The 23,038-nt window shown below is 38.1% G+C and overlaps 1 protein-coding gene across 1 annotated transcript in view; it reads left to right on the plus strand.

The window, feature by feature from the left end:
- Window positions 1-23,038, plus strand: part of LOC102853581 (chromosome unknown open reading frame, human C7orf57) — a 128,787-nt gene that overhangs the window by 74,710 nt on the left and 31,039 nt on the right. Inside the window, exon 5 of the mRNA XM_006901618.1 lies at window positions 4,271-4,368. Within this exon, the coding sequence (XP_006901680.1) occupies window positions 4,271-4,368 (98 nt within the window). The remainder of the gene's footprint in view (window positions 1-4,270; window positions 4,369-23,038) is intronic.

A 23,038-nucleotide genomic window follows, 5' to 3' on the forward strand; every position in this document is an offset into this window, starting at 1 on the left:
ACCCTGATTCATAAGGAAAAGGGGACGGCATATTCTCTTAGCTTCTTCCTGCTGAAAAGGGACGCTGTAGGTTTCAGGGTGAAGATCTTCTCTCACTATTCTAAAGGGCCCCTTTGTCAAAGCCATTTCTGATTAATCTCCTTTGTCAGTGTGTCCTTTGCCATTCCCTATCACTCCTCTCTGAGAGACACTACACCTGATTCATAAGGAAAAGGGGATGGCGTATTCTCTTAGCTACTTCCTGCTGAAAAGAGATGCTGTAGGTTTCAGGGTGAAGAACTTCTCTCAGTACTCTAGAGGGCCCCTTTGGCAATAGGAAACACGTAGACTGTTGTGGAAATTGATTTTGGAATTTAGATGCACTGTTATCAGTTCTGCTTAGCCGTACATGTTCATATCCTTGAAGATGTATCATGGAAGTGTTACAGCCTAGAAGACACAATTTTAACTAACAAGTTAAAAGTACATGAGTATTATGTAAAAGTACATGAGTATTATGAGTATTATTAAAAAGCAATAATATTCCAAGTAGAGGTTCTAATAGTGGCACAAATCAAGTAACAGGGGGAAGGTAGTTCTTAAAAGTCCTATTGACTAGCACTTTGTCCATTATAGTATGAAGGTTCAGAACCACAAGATGTAGAGGCTTAACTATGGCATTTATTGTTCTTAAGTCCTGGAGCAAATTTCATCTACCACTGGGTTGTTTTACAGGTCAGAAATCTGCATGAAAGGCAGAGGTGAAGTAAAGAACTGCTTATAAAGTTTTCTGTCAATTCCAACAACTGAGAAATAGTGAGAAGAGTTGGGACCTCAGAAGGTTTTTAGGACCAAATTGTAGGTTCTTGTGTCCAGGATAAAACCAATATACTTACGAGTAATGTTAATAATGCTCACCCACAGCTCTTCTGGGAGGATCTAAATCGAAGCATCCTCCTTTGTTTCCATCTGGGAGCTGAGGCCTGTCAGTCCTATCAGCCATGAGGACGTGATGTGGGCCACCCTTGGACAAGTGTCCTTCAGATTCACACTTAAAGTCCTTGTTAGATTTTGTTAACGTTTATTTTATATGTTTTGCAGGTCTTTCATTTGGTGCATAGATATTTATTATTGTTATGTCCTCTTGTTCTATTGAAACTTTAAGCATTATGTAGTGACCTTCCTTGTCCTTTGTGATTGTTTTTGCATTGAAATTTATTTTATCAGAGATTAATATTGCTACTCCTGCTTTTTTCTGGTTGTCATTTGCTTGTTATATTTTCCCCACCCTTTTATTTTTACTCTGTCTTTATCTTCGTTTATCAGGCGTGTCTCTTGCAGACAGCATATTAATGGATTTTATGGGGTTTTTTTATCCAATCTGCTATTCTTTTTCTCTTCAGTGGTCCATTTAGACCATTCATATTCAGTGTGATTATTGAGAGGCAAGGTTTTATTGCTACCATTGTGTTGAATTCTTTTTGGTGTTGTTGCTAGTTACTTTGGTCCATAATGCTTTCTGTGACACCTCTGTAAGAAGGACGTCTCTCAGTGTTTCCTGCAATGCTGTTCTTGTTTTTACAAACTCCATTTGGTTCTGATTTTCTAGGAATATCCTGATCTCTTTCATGGAGAATTTGGCTGGGTACAGTATTCTTAGTTGACCATTGTATTCTTTGAGTGTTAGTATTTGTCATTCCACTGTCTTCTTGCTCACATGGTCTCTGTTGAGAAATTGGTCCTTAATTTTATCTGCTCTCCCATATAGGTTACTCTTTGTTTCTCCCTTGCTGCTTTCAGAATTCTCTCCTTATCTTTGTTTCTGGCAAATCTGACTCTGATATGCCTTGTTGTTTTTATTTTAGGGTCTAATTAATATGATTTTTGCTCAGCTTCTTCATTATGCCTGGAAAGTTTTTTTCTAGTAATTCTTCCACAACTTTTCCCAATGCCTTTTCATGTGCATGCTATTTCTCTTGATGGTGTCCCACATTGTTCTTAGGTTTTCTTCTTTTCCTTCATTTTTCATTCTGCTTTTTCCTCTAGCAGATCAGTGGTGATGAATCCATCTTTTATTTTACTGGTTCTGTGTTCTTTCTCTTCAACTCTGTTCAAGTGTCCCTCCATCATATTAACAGCATCTGAATCATTAGTCCTCATATTTTGGATTATGGTTTCTTGTTTTTCCAGAGCCTCTAATGCCTCATTTGTTTTATCTGGATTGTTCTGGATTGTTTTTTAAGTTCCTTTTGGTATTTGCTTGCAGTGTCTTGTAAATTTTCCAGTTTGTCTTTCACCCATTGAAAATATTCAATCATTGTTCTTTTAAAATCTGTCTGAAAGTTCCATCAGACTTTCTAGTTTCAGCAAATCCATTGACACTGTGTCACTTTTTGGAGGTAATTTCTTGCTTTGGGCTTGTGTGGTCTTTGAGGTAGTCTGCTTCTTTAATGTCATTGTTGTGGTAAAGTTTTTCATGCTTGAGGCAATAGCCTGTTTGTGATCTGAAGTCACTCTGCCAGAAGAGCATGGATATACGTAGGGTGGGTGCAAGTGCAGACACACGCTTGGAGGGTTAGTGGTGGGTGGCATTTTTGGTGACATGAATGGAAAACCAGGAAGCCTTGATTTTCCCTTCAATAAGTGGGTCATCCACCCTAGTCGATCTCCAGCTGTGTCACTCCCTTCTGCTTATGGTGAAGGGTTCCACATGGTCCAGCAATCAACAGTGATGCCCCCTAAGTACCTCACTCAGATTTCCACTGTACAGCTTTTTTTCTCTCCTCCAAGGCATGTTGCTCCTTGCTGAGGCTTTCTGCTCCCCATGGAAGGTTGTTGCACCCCATAAAAGTTCTCTGTTCCCCACTGAGGCTCACGACTCCCTACTTAGGCTCGCTCCTCTTTGCCAAGGCTTGCTGTTCTCTGCCAGTACACACAGCTCCCACTGAGGCTCCCTGCTCCCCTCTGAGGCTCGCTTCTCCCTGCTCACTGCTCCCTGTCACGACTCTCATAGTGGTTATTTTAATAACAATTCTCATTCCAATTCCAGCTGTCCTGCTGTCCCTGGTGTGTGTCCCTCTGGTGTGCATCACTTTTTGCATTCTTCATGAACGATATTCTTTATATCTTTCTGCAGCTTATCTGGTCTTTGCTCATTAGTGGTCAAGGCCTCAAACCTATACCTGAGTTAGTTTTAAAATTCATGGGAGATAGACTCAAGGTCAAATTTTGATTCCTGTGGATATGATTTAACCTTCTTTAGTTTTAATTTGAGCTTGCATATGGGTAGCTGATGATCTGTTCCTCAATCAGCACTTGGCCTAGTTTTCACTGCTGATATGGAACTTCTCCAATGGTTCCTTCCACAGATGTAATCAGTCTGATTCCTGTGCATCCCATCAGGTGAAATCCATGTGTATAGCCTGTGTTTCTGTTTCTTATATGCTGTGAATAAATAATTGATTGTAAAGAAGTGTGTTATTCTATCACCGGCCTCATTTCTGTCACCAAGTTTATACTTTCTGACTACTCATCCCTCTTTCTGATTCCTAACTTTTGCATTCCAGTCACCCATTATTATTAAAGCATCTTGGTTACATATTTGATAGATTTCTGACTGCAACAGCTGATAGAAATAATTTATTTCCTCCTCTTTGGTTCTGGTTGTAGGTGCATAAATTTTAATGATAGTGGTATTAACAGGTCTTCCTTATATGTATATGGATATTATCCTTTCACTCACAATATTGTGTTTCAAGAAAGATCTCAAAATGATCTTTTTAACTATGAAAGCAACCCCGTATTTTCTCACCTTTTCATCTCCAGCATAATAATTCAAATGATCATGGGATTCAAAATATCCCATTCCAGTCTTTCTCATTTCACTAATACCCAATATATCAATATTTATATGTTCAATTTCTTTTTTTACAGTGTCCAGTTTTCCTACATTTATGCTTCTCACATTCCACGTACCAGTTGTTAGTTTCTTTTTTCAACTGTTTCTCCACCTCTGTGTTTCCAAATCTGAGGGCTCATAGGGTTGAGAACCCTCTGTCTACATAATAAGCATTGAAAATTTTGTTGAATGAGGTTGTAAGTAGAAGTTTTTCTTATAGGTTAAGGTTATAAATATAAATTTTACTTTTATTTTATTGTGACAATAACACTTAATCACCACCATGCTGTGTTTTGTAAATTTTGCTACTGTGTTTATTTTCTGACTTTTCTTCTCCTTTAATTTGAGCTGTACCCATCACTAAATTGGTGTTCTGTTTGTTTCTTGACACAGGTGAGGCTGCCAGCTATTACCTCAAAGAATCCAAGCAAAGTGGGAACACCTGTCAGTTCAAAAGAAACTTCTAGGAATAGACTCTCCTTTCCTCCAATGTAAGTCACAAGCAGCATAGAGGCTATTTAATTTAACTGTGGATTTGGGCTGTCATCGTCATATAGGTGACAGCATTGACACTTTATGCTAATATTGGCCAAGCAACATTTTATTCCTGACCACACTTTACAGACAATGCTTTTGGTGGCATTGACTTTCTCAGCTTCCCAAAGTCTTGCACCTCCTGATTCTGCATTCCCATTTTCAGTCCTTACCAACTTCCTGCTCCTGTTGAGCACATTTCCTCCCTCCTCCACACCTAGTTTGCAGCAACAGGTGACATGCATGATTGCTGCTCTTCTCCAATAAACTCTTCTGAAACATGCCTCCATGATCCTACCCTGCATACAACTTTGGTTGACTGCCTTTTAAATTCTGAACCACTTCTTACATGTGTGTTGCTTAGCTCTGATTTTCCATATCACTGAGGCTGAAACTTTGACATTCACTCCTTTTAATTGCTCTGGATTTATAGTTATTTCAAATACATTATCAGTTGCTCTTACATTTTATTAATTCCTTAGCTGGAAAATGAAAGCCATATGAGCTTCTGTTTGTTTTTTAGTTTCTTAGAATTTCTTAGAATCCTATTTAGTGATAGAGAAATTGCTATGAGTTCTTTAGTTCTTTAATCGGCTACTAGTCATTGGAAGGAAAAAGTGAATAGTGTGGCAAATGCAATGAGAAGACCAATGTTATACTTAAGCTGGATGAAAAGTGAAGAGAGGAAGAACCATTGAGAATATCCTAATCATAAGAAATGTGAGGTCCAGAGAAAAAAGGTGACACGCGTCACCTATTTAACCTTAATGTGTGTGAGGTTCCATGGTTTCCACCATGGCAAACTTTCCCATCACTCTCTTTAGGCATTAAGGCAAAGTAATTTGGTCAAAGCTGAGTATGTGTTTAGTGCTCTGTGTTTATCGCCCTATAAGGTAACTGTGTCTTTTTTCCTCTCATGACAAAGGTCAATGACAGAAAGAGGACAAAGCGGTCGGTATCAGGGAGCTGAGGACTGGCAGATTACCTCTAGTATGAACATACAAAAGGAAGAAATGAGTTTAACAACTTTTAAACGGTTCTATAACCAGTAGGCTTAAGTGTAGCAAAGATGGTGGTAATGGCACAGCATTGGGCCACATTTTTTTTCTATGTCTGGTGTTGTGAGTTGGAGTTGATTTGACAGCACTAACTTCAAGAAGCAGCCCATCCCTGCCTAAAGCACATTTTTATGAAGAAAAGTCTGGGAAACTAGACTAAGCATGCTCTCACCACCTATATATAAAGAGTATACTTCCTTATGCTATAAAGTAGAAAAAGTAAGAGGTAAGTCTCCATCATGATGTTTTGTTTTTTTTAAGCATTTTATTGTGGTTTGGGTAAAATTTTACAAAGGAAACAAGTTTCTCATTCAACAATCTACATTGATTTTGTTTGTGACATTAGTTCCCATTTCCTCAAAGTAACAGCACTCTTCCCATTTCTAGGCCTGGTTCCCTGGTTTCTAGTCACTCATCTTTTCTACCTCTTCCTGACTGAATGGTTTTGTGTTTAGTTTTGTTGTTTTTTTTTATTGTGAAAAACTTGTATGGGGATATGGTTTTTTAATATTTTAGTCCTGGTTTGTTTTTTGTTTGTTTGTTTGTTTGCTTAAATAAGATTGATCATTCTAAGGAGCACATTTCTCAAGTGCTTACTTTTTGTTTACTTTGTAGACCCAGCTATTGATTGGTTTCTGGGACTAGTTCCAGATTTGAAATATGTCTAAGAACTAATGTCTCCTTCAGCCTCCACCAGTAGATGTGGTACTGTGGTAATATTTTGTTGTGTATTTTTGTTGAATTTGTTGTATATCTTTTCTCCCAGTCTGTCTGGGCCCCACAATTGTGATCCTGATGAGTGTGGACAGTATTGGTAGCTGCACACTATCTTGCTCTTCTTTTCTCAGGAGTTCTGGTGGCCTAGTGTTTAGGTATTGTGCTCCCGTCTCAAAGATCACGGTGTGAACCTACCAGCTGCTCTGTGGGCATAAGATGGGCAGTCTCCTTCCATGTGATTTAATGCCTCGGAAAATCTCCTAGAGGGTCAGCAGTGGGTCAGTTCCAAATCAACAGTATACATCAACAACAGTGGAGACTATGGTTAGGTAATAAATAGGGTGCATTATTCCTTTGCATTGATTGTTGCCTTGAATCTCTAATCTTCATTCTTCTTTTTCTGGATGACAGAATATATAGTTAGATATTATATGGTACTCACAAACTTTTAAGCCCCAGTTACAATAAAATTGGATATAGAACATTGTCTTTATAGATATATTTTGTTAATTGACCAGATGTCTCTAAGACTTGCTCATAAGTTTTTAAGCCCAGTGACTCAGTCCATCAAGGTTTTTGGTTATGGTTAAGACATTTGTATAACTTTGTCCTTGTACACTTTGCTATGTGCCTGGCTATATTTCTAACACATACAGCTGTGCCAAATCTCTCTATATATGCTTGTGAGTTTATTCCTTATGCATCTGACCCCTCTTGGCTTACGTATCTACCTCTGTATCTTCTTGTAAACTGTTGGTTACTGCTGTGTATAATACTATTTGCTGTTGTTGCCTTTTATTCAACATTTATCTCCTGGTATATTTTACATTGTGCTGATGTGCCTTCATTATAAGTTGCATTTTCCATAACCCAAGTTAAATATGCCTCCCTTTCCTGCCTCACAATGTCTAATAAACATCAAAGAATGTTTCTTTCTATGTGTAAGACTTTCTTGGCTATTTATAATAGTGGTCTCATACAGCATTTGCCATTTCATTATTGAAATATTTCTATCATCATAATGTGTTCCAGGTTCATTTATGCTATGGTATGTTGTATATTTATCATTAATTCTCTACTTTTACACAGTATACAATTGCGTGTATCTATAATAACTTTGTTTAGCCACTCATTTACTGATGAGTTCTAGGTTAAATCCACCATTTTGGTATTGTGAACCTTGTAGGCAAGATTAGATGGGCTAGCTTTGGCCACTTTGAATTGGATAATACCAGTATACTATACTGGGAGAGAAAAACAGAAGAAGAATGGTGTTACATTAATAATTAAAAAGATAATTTCAATTTCTATCCTTGAGTACACTTTGTGAGATATAGAATATAATCCATACACATATAAGGAAGACCTACTAATATAACTGTTACTTAAATATACACAGCTAAAGCCAAAGAAAAGGAAATTTAATATTTTTACCAAATTTTGCAGTCTGAAATAGAACAAACATGTAATCATTATGCATTAGTGACTCTTTTAGCATAGTTGCAACCATGAGGTGCAGTTTTCTTTCTTCCCCACCTGGGACTTTCACTGAGCAACCAAGTCCAAGGGCCCTGCAGTAGGCATTGGTCTTAGCACCACCTTCTCCTATGTGTGGGTCTTCCAGCACAGGAAAGTGGAGATCATTGCAAATTATTAAGACAACCTGACCCTCCCCCCCAAGCTATGTTGCATTTACTGATACTGAACGATTGATTGGTGATGCAGCAAAGAATCAAGTTGCAATGAATCCCACTAACACAATATTTGATGTCTCATTGTCTCATTGGATGAAGATTTGATGATGCTGTTGTGCAGTCAGATAGGAAACTCTGACCCTTCATGGTGGTGCAGACAGGCCAAAGGTTCAAGTAGAATATAAAGGAGAAAACAAAAGTTTCTATCCAGAGAAGGTGTCATATATGGTTCTGACAAAGGTGGAGGAAATTACAGAAGCCTACCTTGGGAAGACTGTTACCAATGCTGTTGTCACTGTACCACCTTATTTCAGTGACTCTCAGCACCAGGATACCAAAGATGCTGGACCCATTGCTGGCCTCAGTGTCCTCTGAATCGTCAGTGAGCCAACTGCTGCTGCTATTGTATATGGTTTAGACAAAAATGTTGGTGCTGAAAGGAATTGCTGATCTTTGACTTAGGAGGTGGCATTTTTGATGCATCTATCCTCACTACTGAAGATGGGATATTTCAGTCAAGTCTACAGCTGGAAACACTCACTTATGTGGAGAAGACTTTGGCAACAGAATGGTCAACCATTTCATTGCAGAGTTTCAGTGCAAGAATAAGAAAGATATCAGTGAAAATAAGAGGGCTGTCCGATGCCTCCACACTGCTTGTGAATGTGCAAAGCATACCCTTTCTTCCAGCACCCAGGCAAGTATTGAGATTGATTCTATGTATGAGGGATCAACTTCTACACTTCCATTACTTGAACCTGCTTTTGAGAATTGAATGCTGATTTTTTTTTCTGTGGCACTGGGCCCCCTGTGGAGAAAACCCTGAGGGATGCCAAGCTAGACAAGTCACAGTTCCATGATACTGTCAAGCTGGATAATTCTGCCAGAATTCCTAAGATTCAGAAACTTCTTCAGGACTTTTTCAGTGGAAAGGAATTGAACAAGAGCATCAATGGAACTGTTTCTTATGGTGCAGCTGTCCAGGTGGCCATTCTCTCTGGAAACAAATCTGAAAATGTTCAAGATTTGCTGCTCCTGGATGTCATTCCACATTACCTTGGTATTGAAACTGATGGTGGAGTCATGACTGTCCTCATCAAGTAGAAGACTACCATTACTACCAAGCAGACACAGACCTTCACAACCTACTTGGACACCAGCCTGTTGTACTCATTCAGGTCTATGAAGGTGAGCATGCTGTGGCCAAAGATAACAACTGGCTTGGCAAGTTTGAGCTCACTGTCATACCACCTGCACCTCATGGTGTTCCTCAGATTGAAATCACCTTTGATATTGTTGTAAATGGTATCCTTAATGGTTCTACTGTTGACAAGTGCACTGGGAATGAAAACAAGATTACCATCACCAGTGACAAGGGCCACTTGAGTAAAGAAGACATTGAATGAATGGTCCAGCTGACAGAGAAGTACAAAGCTGAAAATGAGAAGCAAGTAGATAAAGTATCTTCTAAGAATTTCCTTGAGTCTTAAACAACAGTTGAAAAGCTTCAAGGCAAGATCAGTGATGAGGACAAGCAGAAGGTCCTTGACAAGTGCAATGAAATTATCTACTAGCTTGATAAGAATCAAACTGCAGAAAAGGAGGAATTTGAGTATCAGCAGAAGGAGCTGGAAAATGATCTGCAACCCTATAATCACCAAACTGTACCCAAGTGTTGGAGGCATGCCTGGAGGCTCCTCCATCTGGTTGTGCCTCTTCTGGACCCAGAATTGAAGAGGTTGACTAAACAAATCGGAATACTTCAGGACTCATTGTTCCACAGTTAAATTTTGAAGGACCCAAATTTGGAGCACACTGCAGTTTCAAAGTTTAAACTACTAGACTAAATTTCTAGGCATTCTCAATACCTGAATATGGAATATTCATAGAAGAAGGAAATAACATTGCATTTTATTGTCAATGTATTCTAGAAAATCAAAAGGGCCAAACTCGCTCTGTGTTTCTTAAGCTGAAGGAGTTGAAAAACAAATTCAAGTCATGAGTGGCAATACTTTGGGTAGAATGTTAAATGATCCAGGAAGTATCAAAAGAATATGCAAGGAATACACAGAGTCACTGTATCAGAAGGAGTTGGCTGACAGAGAAGAATTTCATGAAATAACATATGAGCAAGCGCCTATGGTGATGAAGAAGGAAGTTCAGGTTGCTCTGAAGGAATTGGCAAAAAACAAGGCTCCAAGAGTTGACAGCATACCAATTGATTTATTTCAACAAAGAGACTCTGCTCGGGATGTGCTCACTAAGTTGTGCCAAGAAATCTGGAGGACAGTCAGTTGGCCAACTGACTGCAAAAGATCTGTATTTGTTCCCATTCCAAAGAAAGGTGACCCAACAGAATGGAGAAATTATTGAACAATATCATTGATATTACATACAAGCAAGAATCTGCTGAAAATTATCCAAAAACGTTTGGAGCAATATGTCAACAGAGAACTGCCAGATGTGCAGGCTGGATATAGAAGAGGTCGTGGTACCAGGGATATTATAGCTAATGTTAGGTGGATCTGAGGGGACAGCATGAACCCCAGTTTGTGTGTCCGGCAAACCCCACCCCCCACCCTGACCCAAATCCAACCTTGAAAAGAACTCATTAATTCCAGAGACTCATTAATTAAATAAATTTAATTAAATTAATTAATTAAAGAACTCATTAATTCCAAAGCCAAAAAAATTCTTAGCTTTAGAAGGAGGCAATTAAGGGAAGAACAAACAGATGCGCCAGAAAGCCTTATCCAGTAGAGTCTTGTCTGGTTCCTGCAAAGTTTAGAATTAACCCATTTAACCAGTGCTACATGAATATGCAAGGAGCTGGAATCGGAAAATCAAAAGGGCCAAACTTGTTCAGCACTTCTTAAGCTCAAGGAACTGAAGAACAAATTAAAACCTCGAGTTGCTATAATCAAGGATGCTTTAGGCAGAATATTAAATGATCCAGAAAGTATTAAAAAAAGATGGAAAGAATATACTGAGTCACTGTATCAAAAGGAACTGGAAGACACAGAATAATTTCATGAAATAACATATGAGCAAGAGCCTATGGTGATGAAGGGAGAAGTTCAAGCTGCTTTGAAGGAAATAACCAAAAATAAGACACCAGGAATAGATGGTATACCAATTGACGTATTTTCGCTAACGGATGCTGCCTTGGATGTGCTCACCAAGCTGTGCCAAGAAATCTGGAGAACAACCACTTGGCCAACTGACTGGAAGAGATCTATATTTGTTCCCATTCCAAAGAAGGGTGACCTAACAGAGTGTGGAAACTATAGAACAGTATCATTGATTTCACATGCAAGCAAGATTCTGCTGAAGATTATCCAAAAGTGACTGGAACAGCACATCAGCAGAGAACTGACAGAAGTCCAAGCTGGGTCTAGAAGGGGTCGTGGTACTAGGGATATTGTAGCTGATGTTAGATGGATCTTAGCTGAAAGTAGGGAATACCAGAAGAATGTCTATCTTTGTTTCATTGATTATGCAAAGGCGTTTGAGTAGGTGGATTATAAACAACTGTGGCTGACTCTGAGAAGAATGGAAATCCCAGAACACTTGATTGTTCTAATGTGAAACCTATACTTGGACCAAGAGGCAGTCGTCAGAACAGAGCAAGGAGACACTGCATGGCTCAAAATTAAGAAGGGGGTCCATCAGGGATGTATGTTGTCTCCATACCTTTTCAGTCTGTATGCAGAACAGATCATCCAAGGTGCTGGGCTGTACAAGGAGGAATGTGGCATCAGGATTGGTGGAAGAGTCATCAAAAACTTTCATTATGCAGATGACACAACCCTGCTTGCTGAAATTGAAGAGGACCTGAAGCACTTGCTGTAGAAGGTCAAGGACTGCAGCCTTCAATATGGATTGAAGCTCAATATAAAGAAAACAAAGATTCTCACCACCAGACCAATTGGCAGCATCAGTATGGATGGTGAAGAGATTGGGATAGTTAACAGTTTTAGTTTACCTGGTGCTCCACAGTCAACACTTTTGGTACCAGCAGCCACGAAATCAAGAGACAAAGTGCATTGGGAAAGTCAGCTGTGAGGGACCTCTCAAGAGTAATGAAGAGCAACGATGTCAGGCTGGAGACTAAAGTGTGCCTGATTCAGGGTATAGTCTTCACAATTGTGTCCTATGCATTGGAGAGTTGGACAGTGACTAGGGGTTATAGAAAAAGAATTTATGCCTTTGAGCTGTGGTGCTGGAGAAGAGTGTTGAATATACCATGGACTGCTAGGAGAACAAAGTGGTTTGTCCTGAAGAGGGTGAAGCCTGAATGCTCCTTGGAGTCAAGGATTCTGAAGCTTCGTCTGACATACTTTGGGCATGTTGCAAGGAGGGACTGGTCCTTGGAAAGAGACATCATGTTTGGGAGAGTGGAGGGACGGTGCAGGAGAGGAAGACCCTCAATGAGATGGATCAATTCTGTGATTGGGGTGGTGGGAATGAGTGTGTTTGAAATGGTGAGGTTGGCACAGGATAGAATGGCAGTTAGGGCTCTTGTGCATAGGGTTTCTATGAGTCACAAGCGACTTGAAGGCACATAACAACAATAACAACATTCTAGATAGAAAATGCAATGTCTCAAATAAAGATATATTTAAATTTAGCACCATAGAGAAGATATATTAATGATAATAGATGACTGGAATATAAAAGCTGAAAACAATGAAGAAGGAATGGCATTTGGAAAGTATGGACTTGGTGAACAGAAATAGAATTAATAGAATAGAATGATCACAGTGTCTGGAATAGAATGAAATAGAATAGAATAGAATAGAATAGAATAGAATAGAATAGAATAGAATAGAATGATCACACAAAGTGTCTGTGTTCCATGGTTTATCCATCACCAATATTTTTTTTAAAGAAAAACAAACTTTACAAATGGACTTCACCAGTTGAACTGTGTAGAAATCAGATTGGCTACTTCTGTGGAAGGTATCATTGGAAAAGACCAAGAAGAGCAGTTAAAATTAGGACAGATGCTTAGTGTGGAATAGGCCATCAGTTACTCATGTAATTTGAGCTCAAGTTCATATTCAGGCTGAAAAAAACCCAACCCCATGAGAACTAAAATATCATGTTGAATCTATCCCATTAGAATTTAAGAATCCCACCAGATGCTCTGCTCGAGAAAGAGGAACAATGTCCTCCTGTACCAGTCAGATCTGATTTGAGGGTAGACACACAAAAAATAATGAAACTAAAAAAAAAAATAATTTAAGAATTATCTTAAGAAATGACTTGAAGCATTCAGCACCAGTGATCGGACAAGATGAATTGTGCGATGACATAAAAATATATGAAATGCATGAAGAGAGCAATTGATTATTACAAAGACAGAAGAGAAAGAAAAAAACCCTCCCTTATGTCAGAAGAGTCTCTGAAAATTGCACTGAAGCATTCAGAAGCCAAAACAAAGGAAAGAGATACTCAAGTAAATGAGCTAAACAGAAGATTTCAAAGGGTAGCTCAAGAAAACAAAGAAGCATTATATTCTAACAGAATGTGCGGAGAGCTGGATTTGGAGGGGAAAAAGGAAGTTGTTTAGCATTTCTCAAGTTGAAAGAACTGAAAAACAGATGCAGGCCTCAAATTGCAATACTGAGAGATGGCTGTAGGCAAAATATTGAGTGACTTTGAAAACATCCAAAGAAAATGGGAGGGTGAAGGTAAGATGGAGGGAATATACAGAATCACTTTGCCAAGAGTATTGGTCAACATTGAAATATTTCAGGAAGTATAATCAAGAACCAATGATAATATAAGAAGTTCAAGATGCATTAAAGATATTGGCAAAAAAGAAAATGTTGATGGTATACCAGTAGACATAATTGTTCCAATTAACAGATGCAACTCTGGATGTTCACATCAGACTATACTAGCAAATTTGGATGACAGCTGCCTGATCTATATTTGTTCTCATTCCCAATAAAGGTGATCCAACAAAATGTGGAAATTATTGAACAATATCATTAATATAATTTTCAAGCAAAATACTGCTGAAGATCATTCAGTAATGGTTAGAACAGTACAGAGAACTGCTAGATATTCAAGCTGGATTTAGAAGAGACTGTGGCACCAGAGCTATCATTGCTGATGTCAGATGGATCCAGACTGAAAGCAAACGATACCAGACAAATGTCTGTTTGTGCTTTATTGACTATGCAAAGGCATTTGACTGTGTGGATCATAACAAACTCTGGCTAAACCTGAGAAGAATGAGAATCCCAGATCACTTAATTGCGCTTGTGCAAAGCCTATCCCTAGACCAAGAGGCTGTTATGCATACAGAGCAAGGGAACACTACATTGTTTAAAATTAAGACAAGTGTGTGTCAGGACTATATTCTCTCTCCATAATCAACCTGTATGCTGAGGAAATTATTCAAAAAGCTAAACTCTATGAAGAAGAATGTGGTATCAGGATTGAAGGAAAACTTCATCAATAATATACATTATGTAGATGACACAACCTTGCTTGCTGAAAGTGAGGATTTGAAGCACTTGTTGCAGAAGATCAAAGAATATAACCTTCAATATGGATTGCATCTCAACTTTAGGGGGAAAAAATTCTCACCACTGGACCAATAGGTAACATCATGATAGATGGAGAAAAAATTGAAATTGTCAATGACTTCAACTTACTTGGATCCACAGTCAATACATTTGGTACCAGCAATCAGGAGATCACAAGACATATTGTAGACAGAAAGTCTGCAGTCATGGATCTATCCAAATTATTGAGGATCAAGGATGTCAGCTTGAGAACTAAGGTGCCCCTGATTCCGGCCTTGATCTTTTTTTAATCACTTTCTATGCATCTGAGAGCTGAGCAGTGAATAAGGATGGCAGAAGAAGAATTAATGCTTTTGAGCTGTGATGTTGGAAAAGAGTACTGAATATAACATAAACAGCCAAAAGAACAAACAGACATAAATAAACCTTCTTGGAGAAGGTGTAGCCAGAGTGCTCCTTGGAAGGAAAGATGATAAAGTTTTGTCTTATATACTTTAGACATGTTGCTAGGAGAGGCTGTTCCTTCAGTAGGAGCATCATGCTTGGAAACAGAGAAAGACCCTCACCAGTGACTGCAGCAATGGGCTTAAGTGTGTCAGTGATTGCGATAATGGCACAGGATAGGACAGGGTTCAGATCTGTTGGTCATAGGGCCACTCTGAGTCATAATTGACTTGATGGCACCTAACAACAACAAAAATAACAACATAGTCAATACCTTTACATAGTTAATAAAACACAATAAACAGCTTTCTCTTTTTTTTATATGCCTTCTTCCATGGCCTTTGGAATTTAGCTTGAATTTGTGGTAGTTCTTTATTGATGCACTTAATAGTTCAACCATTTTTCAATTATTTTCAGCAATATTCTACTTATATGTGATATTTATGATACTAATTTATTGGATATATATTCTGCCTGAACACTGTTGTATGATGTAGGCACCAGTATGCATCTCTTCCAGATAGTTGGCCCAAATTTATAGACATAGATGAGTGAGCCCATTCAGGACTGCCTGTGTTCAAACACCTCAATCAATATTCTCTCAATTTCTGGAGAATTTTTTCCCCAGTGCTTTCTGTGCAACTGGACTGCTTCCTTCAATATTATTGGTTCTTGATCATATATTGCTTCCTGAAATGGTTCAGTGTTGACCAATGCTTTTTGATACAGTGAGTTATTCTATATATTCTTGCCCTCTTTGGGTGCTTCCTGCGTCATTCAATATTTTCCCCATTGAACCCTTCAGTATTACAACTCAAAGCATAAATTTTCTTTTAGTACTTTCAAACTGAGAAATGCTGAATGCATTCTCTTTTGGCTTTCTAGCTCCAGATCTTTGCATAATTCATTTTAAGACTGTTTTCTAGAGATATCTTTGATACCTTCTGTTCAGCTCTCAGTTCATTTATTTCTGTTTCTTTCTGTCGCTTTATCTATGTTCAAGATAAAGTTTCAGAGTCCCTTCTGACATCTGTTTAATTAATAAATTTCTTTTTTTCATTCAAGTCTTTTTAGTGACCTTTTGCTTTCTTCATGTATTTCATCTCAAAACTTGTCAGTCTTGTTAATGTTGATATTCAGTGTACTAACTCTATTCTTGAGATTTTCTCAAAGTTCAAGGTAGATAAATTCAATGTCATGTTTTGGCCATCAGAGACTTATTTTCATTTTCTTCAGCTTCAATTTTAATTTAGGTATAAGCAGTTTATAGTCTGTTCCACATTTGGCCCCTGGCCTTGTTCTGACTGATGATAGTTTCTTCACCATCTCTTCTTGTAGGTGTAGTCAGCTTGATTTCTATATATTCCATTGGGAAAGATTCAAGTGTGTAATTGCTGTTTATATTTTTTATTTTTTGCTATTTTGTTTGGGTTTTGCAGTGAATACATCATTGATTGCATAAAATTCTATCACATGAACTCTGCTGTCATTTTTATCACCGTGGCCATATTTTCTGATTATTAGTCCTCCTCTTCTGTATCTAAGTTTTGCATTCCAATTACCAGTTATTATAAGTTCATCTTGATTGCTTATTTGATCAATTTCAGAATGCATAAGTTGATGAGAAACCTCAGTTTCTTCATTTTTGGCTTTAGTAGTTGGTGTATAAATTTGAATAATAGTTGTACTAGCAAATTTTCTTTGTATGTGTAAGGATATTATTCTATCACTAACAGTATTATACTCTAGGAGAGATCATGAAATATTCAATTTTACATTCCTGGCATAAAAGATCATATGACTGCCTGATTTAAAATGTTATTTTTGTTGTTAGGTGCCATTGCACTGACTACAATTTATAGCACCTCTCTGAGGAATAGATCTTAACCTTACTCTATCCTGTGCTAGCCTCACCATCTCTGATGTGCTCAAGCCCATTGTTATGGTCTCTGTGTCAATCCATCTGGTTTAGGGTCTTCTCTTTCTCTGATCTTCCACTTTACCCAGCTTGATATCCTTTTCCAAGAACTGGTCCCTCTGACAACATGCTCAAAGTATGTGACATGAAGTTTCACCATCCTTGCCTCCTAAGAGCACCCTGGTTACACCAATACAAAAAAACAAAACAAAAACAGCCAATATGACACAATTTCACTTCACTTATGCCTAGTTCAATCTATATGAAGAAGAGATAATTCAAGAGGCTGGACTTTATGAGGAGGAATGTGGCATCAGGATTGGAGGAAGACTCATCAACAACCTATGCTATGCAGATAACACAGCTGTGCTTGCTATCACTGAGACAGACTGAAGCAGTTGCTGCAGAAGGTCAAGAACTGCAGTCTTCAATAAAGATTGAAGCTTAACATCAAAAAGACAAAGATTCTTACCACTAGGCCAATTGGCAGCACCATGATGGATGGAGGGAGAAAAGATTGAGGTTGTTACTTGTGACAGCTTGGTAAGTTCCATAATCAACCCTATTTGTGCCATCAGTCAGGAAATGAAAAGATGAATTTCATTAGGTAAATATGCTGTCACGAACTTTCCCAGAGTAATGAGAAGCAACTATGTCAGTCTAGAGACTAAGGTGATCCAGGCCATGGTCTTTGCAATTACTTGCCATGCATCAGAGAGCTTGGTAATGATTAAGGAGGATAGAAGAATTAATGCCCTTGAATTGTGGTGATAGAGAAAAATCTTGAACATACCATGGACCACCAAAAAAACATAGTTTTGTCTTGGAGAGGATGAAACCAAGTCTCCCCTTGGAGGGTTGAATTTTGAAGCTCTATCTTAAACACTTTGGGCATATGGCTAAGACATCAACTTATAATGGTGGAGGGACAGAGCAGAAGAGGAAGACCCAGGATGTGATGGATTGATACAGTAACTAGGGAAATGGAAATAAGTGTGTCAGACTCAGTGAGACTGACTCAGGACAGGGCAGGTTTCAGAGCTATTGTACTTAGGGTCACTATGAGTTACAAGCAACTTGATGGCACATAACAACAACAACAACAACATGCATAGTAGATTGACCCTTATGTATTCCATTTCATTCTAGACAACTTATAATTTTCCTAGTACTTGTTACATTCTATGTTCCAATTTTTAATAAATGTTTGGTTCCCTTTCTTATCATTTTGAGTTGTGGCAATAGAAAATGAAATTTGTTATCTGAAAGCTGAACTCCATTTATATATTTAGGTAGGTTCCACTTTGAGGAGACAGCTCTTCTCTAGTTGTAATTTTAGTGCCTTCAAATGTGAAGGCTCCATCTCTTAACACTGTATCAGACAATGTTTTGCTATTATTTATAGGAGCGTCGGGCACCTGTTATTTTATACGTGAATGGTCTATATGACTTGCTACTCAATCTTAGTTTGGAAGCTCCAGGGAAGTGTGTCCATTATGGATGACACCGCTGTATTTGAGACTTCAGTGGCATACTTTCCAGCATCACAGCAACATGCCTGCATGCATGGTACCACACTCTGACAGATGAGTAATGTCACTGTCCAAATTGGATGGAGCCATTTCTGTTTTCAATCCTGTTGCATTAGTCTATGTGTTTCTCATTGTACTGGTTCCAGGCTGTTTTGACTACTGAAGCTGCATAGTAGTCTGTCAGAATAGGAAGTGTAAGATCTCCTACAATGTTTTCCTTCTTTAGCAGTGTTTTGATTATTTTGGATCTCTTTCCTTTCCTTATAACATTGGTGATTAGCTGTTCTATCTCTTTAAAGAGTGTTTATTTCACATAGATAAGGATTGTATTACATGTGTAGGTCACTTTTTGGGTGATTTAAATTTTTTCATAATGTTCTATCTTTCTATTCATGAGTATTCTGAGTATGCTATGTTCTTCCATTTCTGTAGACCTCTTTGGTCACTGCCAGTTTTGTTTTGTAGTTTTCTTTATATGTCTATGTTGCTCTTGTTTTTGTTGTTCTTATTTTTATTTATTTCCATTGAGTTGAGCATGATTCATAGTGACCCTATTAACAAAAGACCTGAAGCCTTTCTATAACTATCATTTGTCTAAGTTGATAGAGTTTCCAGAGGAATGTTTGTTAAGAAGTGAATGCCACCCCTGCTTCCAATATTTGTCTCTTAATTCTTTATGTAATTTTGTTTCTTTATATAAGTCTTAGATTTACTTATAATTATTTACTATTTCTGGTAGCTTTTGTAAAAACAAATATTTTCCTTTTCAAAAAGTTCTTTTTATTAGTGTTGTTGTTCTGTGGTCAAGTCAGAACAACCCAAAACACACCCTCCAGTAGATTTTCAAAGGCATTTACTCACCCAAGAGGAGTTTGACCATCTTTCTCCCATAGAGTAGCTAGTGTCCTTGAACCACATTCCTTCAGAACTGCAGTGCAGTATCTTGCCACAAGGCCATCAGAGTTCCCTTTTGTTAATGTAGAGAAATCCAATTTATTTTTGTATCTTGATCTTTTTTATTTTGTATCTTAATCTTAAACTTTTCCAGTTTACTGAATCTTCTTTTTCTTTCTTTTTGACTTTTCATTATAATTTCAATGAAAGATTATAATAAAATTGATTTTTCATTTAACAATTCTTGCATAATTTGTTTGATTTCACTAATTACAATCCTCCCATTTTAGTAAGACTCTTTCCACTTGAGCAAAAGCCTATGTTGATAAAGGAAGAAGTTAAAGCTGCTTTGAAGGAAATAGCAAAAAATAAGGCCCCAGGAATAGATGGTATACCAATTGACATATTTCAGCTAACAGATGTGCTCATCAAGTTGTACCAAGAAATCTGGAGAACAACCATTTGTCCAACTGACTGGAAGAGATCTATATTTGTTCCCATTCCAAAGAAAGCTGACCCAACAGAGTGTGGAAACTATAGAACAGTATCATTGATTTCACATGCAAGCAAGATTCTACTGAAGATTATCCCAAAGTGCCTGGAACACATCAGCAGAGAACTGCCAGAAGTCCAGGCTGGGTTTAGAAGGGGTCATGGTACTAGGGATATTGTAGCTAATGTTAGATGAAATCAGGGAATACCAGAGGAATGTCTGTGTTTCATTGATTATGCAAAGGCGTTTGACTGTGTGGATAACAAATTGTGGCTGACTCTGAGAAGAATGGCAATACCAGAACACTTGATCGTGCTAATGTGAAACCTATACTTGGACCAAGAGTCAAGGAAACAATGCATGGTTCAGATGTGTCCTGTCTCCATACCTTTTCAACTTGTATGCAGAACAGACTATCTGGGAGGCTGGGCTTTATGAGGAGAAATGTGGCATCAGGATTGGTGGAAGATCTATCAACACTCTGAGTTATGCAGATGACACAACCCTGCTTGTTGAAACTGAGGAAGACCTCAAGTGCTTGCTGCAGAGGGTCAAGGACTGTAGCCTTCAATATGCATTGAGGCAGGCTCAATATCAAGCAGACAAAGATTCTCACCACTGGAACAATTGGCAGCATCAGGATGAATGGTGAAGAGGTTGTGATTATTCACAGCTTTATAGTCTGCTTGGCTCCACAGTCAACACTCTTGGCACCAAGTAATTAAAAGATGTATTGCGATGGAAAAGTCTGCTGTTAGGGACCTCTCTAAAGTACTGCAGAGCAACGGTGTCTCTCTGGAGACTAAGGAGTGTCTGATACAGGCCATGGTCTTTGCAGTCACTTGTTATGCATCAGACAATTGGACAACAACTAGGGAGGATAGAAGAAGAATTGATGCCTTTGAGCTGTGGTGCTGGAGAAGAGTATTGACAGTTCCATGGACTACCAAGAAAACAAACAGATTCATCCTGGAGAGGGTTAAACCAGACTGCTCCTTGGAGGCAAGGATTCTGAGGCTTCGTATGACATACTTTGGACATAATGTAAAGAGGGACTGGTCCTTGGAGAGGGACATCATGCTTGGGAGGGTGGAGGAACAGCACAGGAGGGGAAGGCCCTCTATGAGGTGGATTGATTCAGTGACTGGGGTAATTGGGATGGGTGTCAGAAACAGTGCGATTAGCACAGGCCAGAACAGAGTTTAGGGCTGTTATACATAGGGTCGCTATAAGTCACAACCATCTCGATGGCACATAACAACTTTCCACTTCGTCCATGAGCTACCTATATCAATTCATTCTTCTTTCTTATCCCTCCCTGCCTTCCGAGGTTTATCCTGAAGAAAATAATCTTACTTTATATATTGATCTAAAAAGTATCTTCCTTTTGATCTTATATTATTGATTGATATATGAAGTATATTCCTCCCTGGTGTATTGATGCCTTATTATTCTATTTATTGTTTCTCTGGAAATCAAGGCAATTGAATTATTTCTGTTTGTGTAGCTTTCTTGTAGAATATCTTAGATTTTCATAGGATTCCATGGATATATCTTTTTTTTTTCCGTTTTATTACCTTTTGTGTGCACCTCCAAATCAGATCTGACTGGTACAGGAGGAGATTGCCCCTCCTTCTCCAGCAGAGCATCTGGTGGATTCAAACCGTGTACCTCTGAGCTTGCAGTGCAGCTTCTTGCTACTAGGCCACAGAGCTCCCTTGGATTTCTTATTTATCATCATAGTTTTACTTCTTTTCCAAATTGTGTGCCTTTTACTTTCTTGTCTTGCTTTTGCCTCTAATACGTTCTAGAACAATGCTAGATAGGAGTGGTGTTAAAGGAAACCTTTTTTTAGTTCCCATTCTCTGTAGAAATCCTTTAAGTTTTTCTCTTGAAAATAATATTGTGTCTAAGAAATGCCTCTTCTTTTTCTTATTAATTTTGATGAAAGTTTACAGAGACTTAGGGTTTCTGTTCATTCATTGTTGCACTTTTCTCCCTACCCCTACAATTCATTCTTCTCTTTGAAAAGAAAAACTCTCACTGTTATGCAATCCCCCCCCCACAAGTCTATTCTGCTATGCATCCTTTACTCTGGACTTCTGTAATGACAAGAATACCCATTCATATATCCCTTTTAAACAGATCTCTCCCTCATCTGTTTCAATACATCATTCCCCCCCCCCATTTCTGTCTTCTCTCAACCCTGATCTCAGTTCCATTTTACAACAGTGGCCCTATGTAATATTTGTCCTTTTGTGACTAAGATAGTTCACTCAGCATCATGTCCTCCCGGGTCATCCATTTTGCATATTTCATGAGTTCCTTGTTTTTCAATGCTGCATAGTATTCCATTATGTGACTATACCAGAGTTTCTCTATCCATTCGTTTGTTGATGGGTTGCTTCCACCTCTTTGCTATTGAGAACAAATCCTCAATAAACATGGATGGGTGGCTATGGTTTCTTTAGAGTAAATTCCCAGTAGTAGGATTTCTGGGTCAAATGATATTTCTGTAATTTGCAACTTATTGAGAAAGTGCCATACAACCTTCCGTAGTGGTTGCACCATTTTACACTCCTCCCAACAGTGATTTAAGTATAATTTTTCATAATATTGCAATGTTATCCTTTTTTTTTTTAGTTCCTTCTGTTGTGACAGTGCCCATTTTATCTCTTATTTGGATTATTTGTGTCTTTTCCTTCTTTTCTTTTATTGGTTTTGTTCATTTTATTGACCTTTGCAAAGAACTAACTCCTTGTTTTGTTGATGGTTTCAATTGTTTTTTAGTTTTCTATTTCATTTATTTCTGCTCTAATTTTTATAATTTCTCTTTTTGTAGAGGGTATCAGGTTTTCTTGCTGTTTTTTCCATTTGTTGGAGATGTTGGGTTAGAGAATCAATGGTCATTTTCTCCTGCCTTTTGATATGGTTGCTTATTGATATAAATTGACCTCTTATTACTGCTTTGGCTGTTTCCCAGAGGTTTTGTAAGGGGTGTTTTCATTGTCATTTGTTTCAAAAATATTATATTTCATTTTTAATTTTTTCTAGTTACCCACTCATGTTTAAGCAAGGTGTTGCTCAGTTTCCAAATGTTTGGTCTTTTCTCTTTTATCCTCTTGTTACTAATTTCTAATTTTGTTGTATTGTGCTCTGAGAAAATGCTTTGTATTATTTCTATGTTTTTTAATTTATTGATGCTTGCTTTGTGACCTGAATTATGATCTATTCTGGAGAATGTTCCATGCACAATAAAGAAGAAGGTATACTGTGGGTTATTTAGAGGGCTGCATTAGCCTATAAATATATATGAGGTTGAATTGGTTTCTTGT

This window comes from Elephantulus edwardii, unplaced genomic scaffold, assembly GCF_000299155.1.
Source record: "Elephantulus edwardii isolate Elephantulus edwardi_28Jun2011 unplaced genomic scaffold, EleEdw1.0 scaffold00339, whole genome shotgun sequence".
NCBI classification, from domain to species: Eukaryota; Metazoa; Chordata; class Mammalia; order Macroscelidea; family Macroscelididae; genus Elephantulus; species Elephantulus edwardii.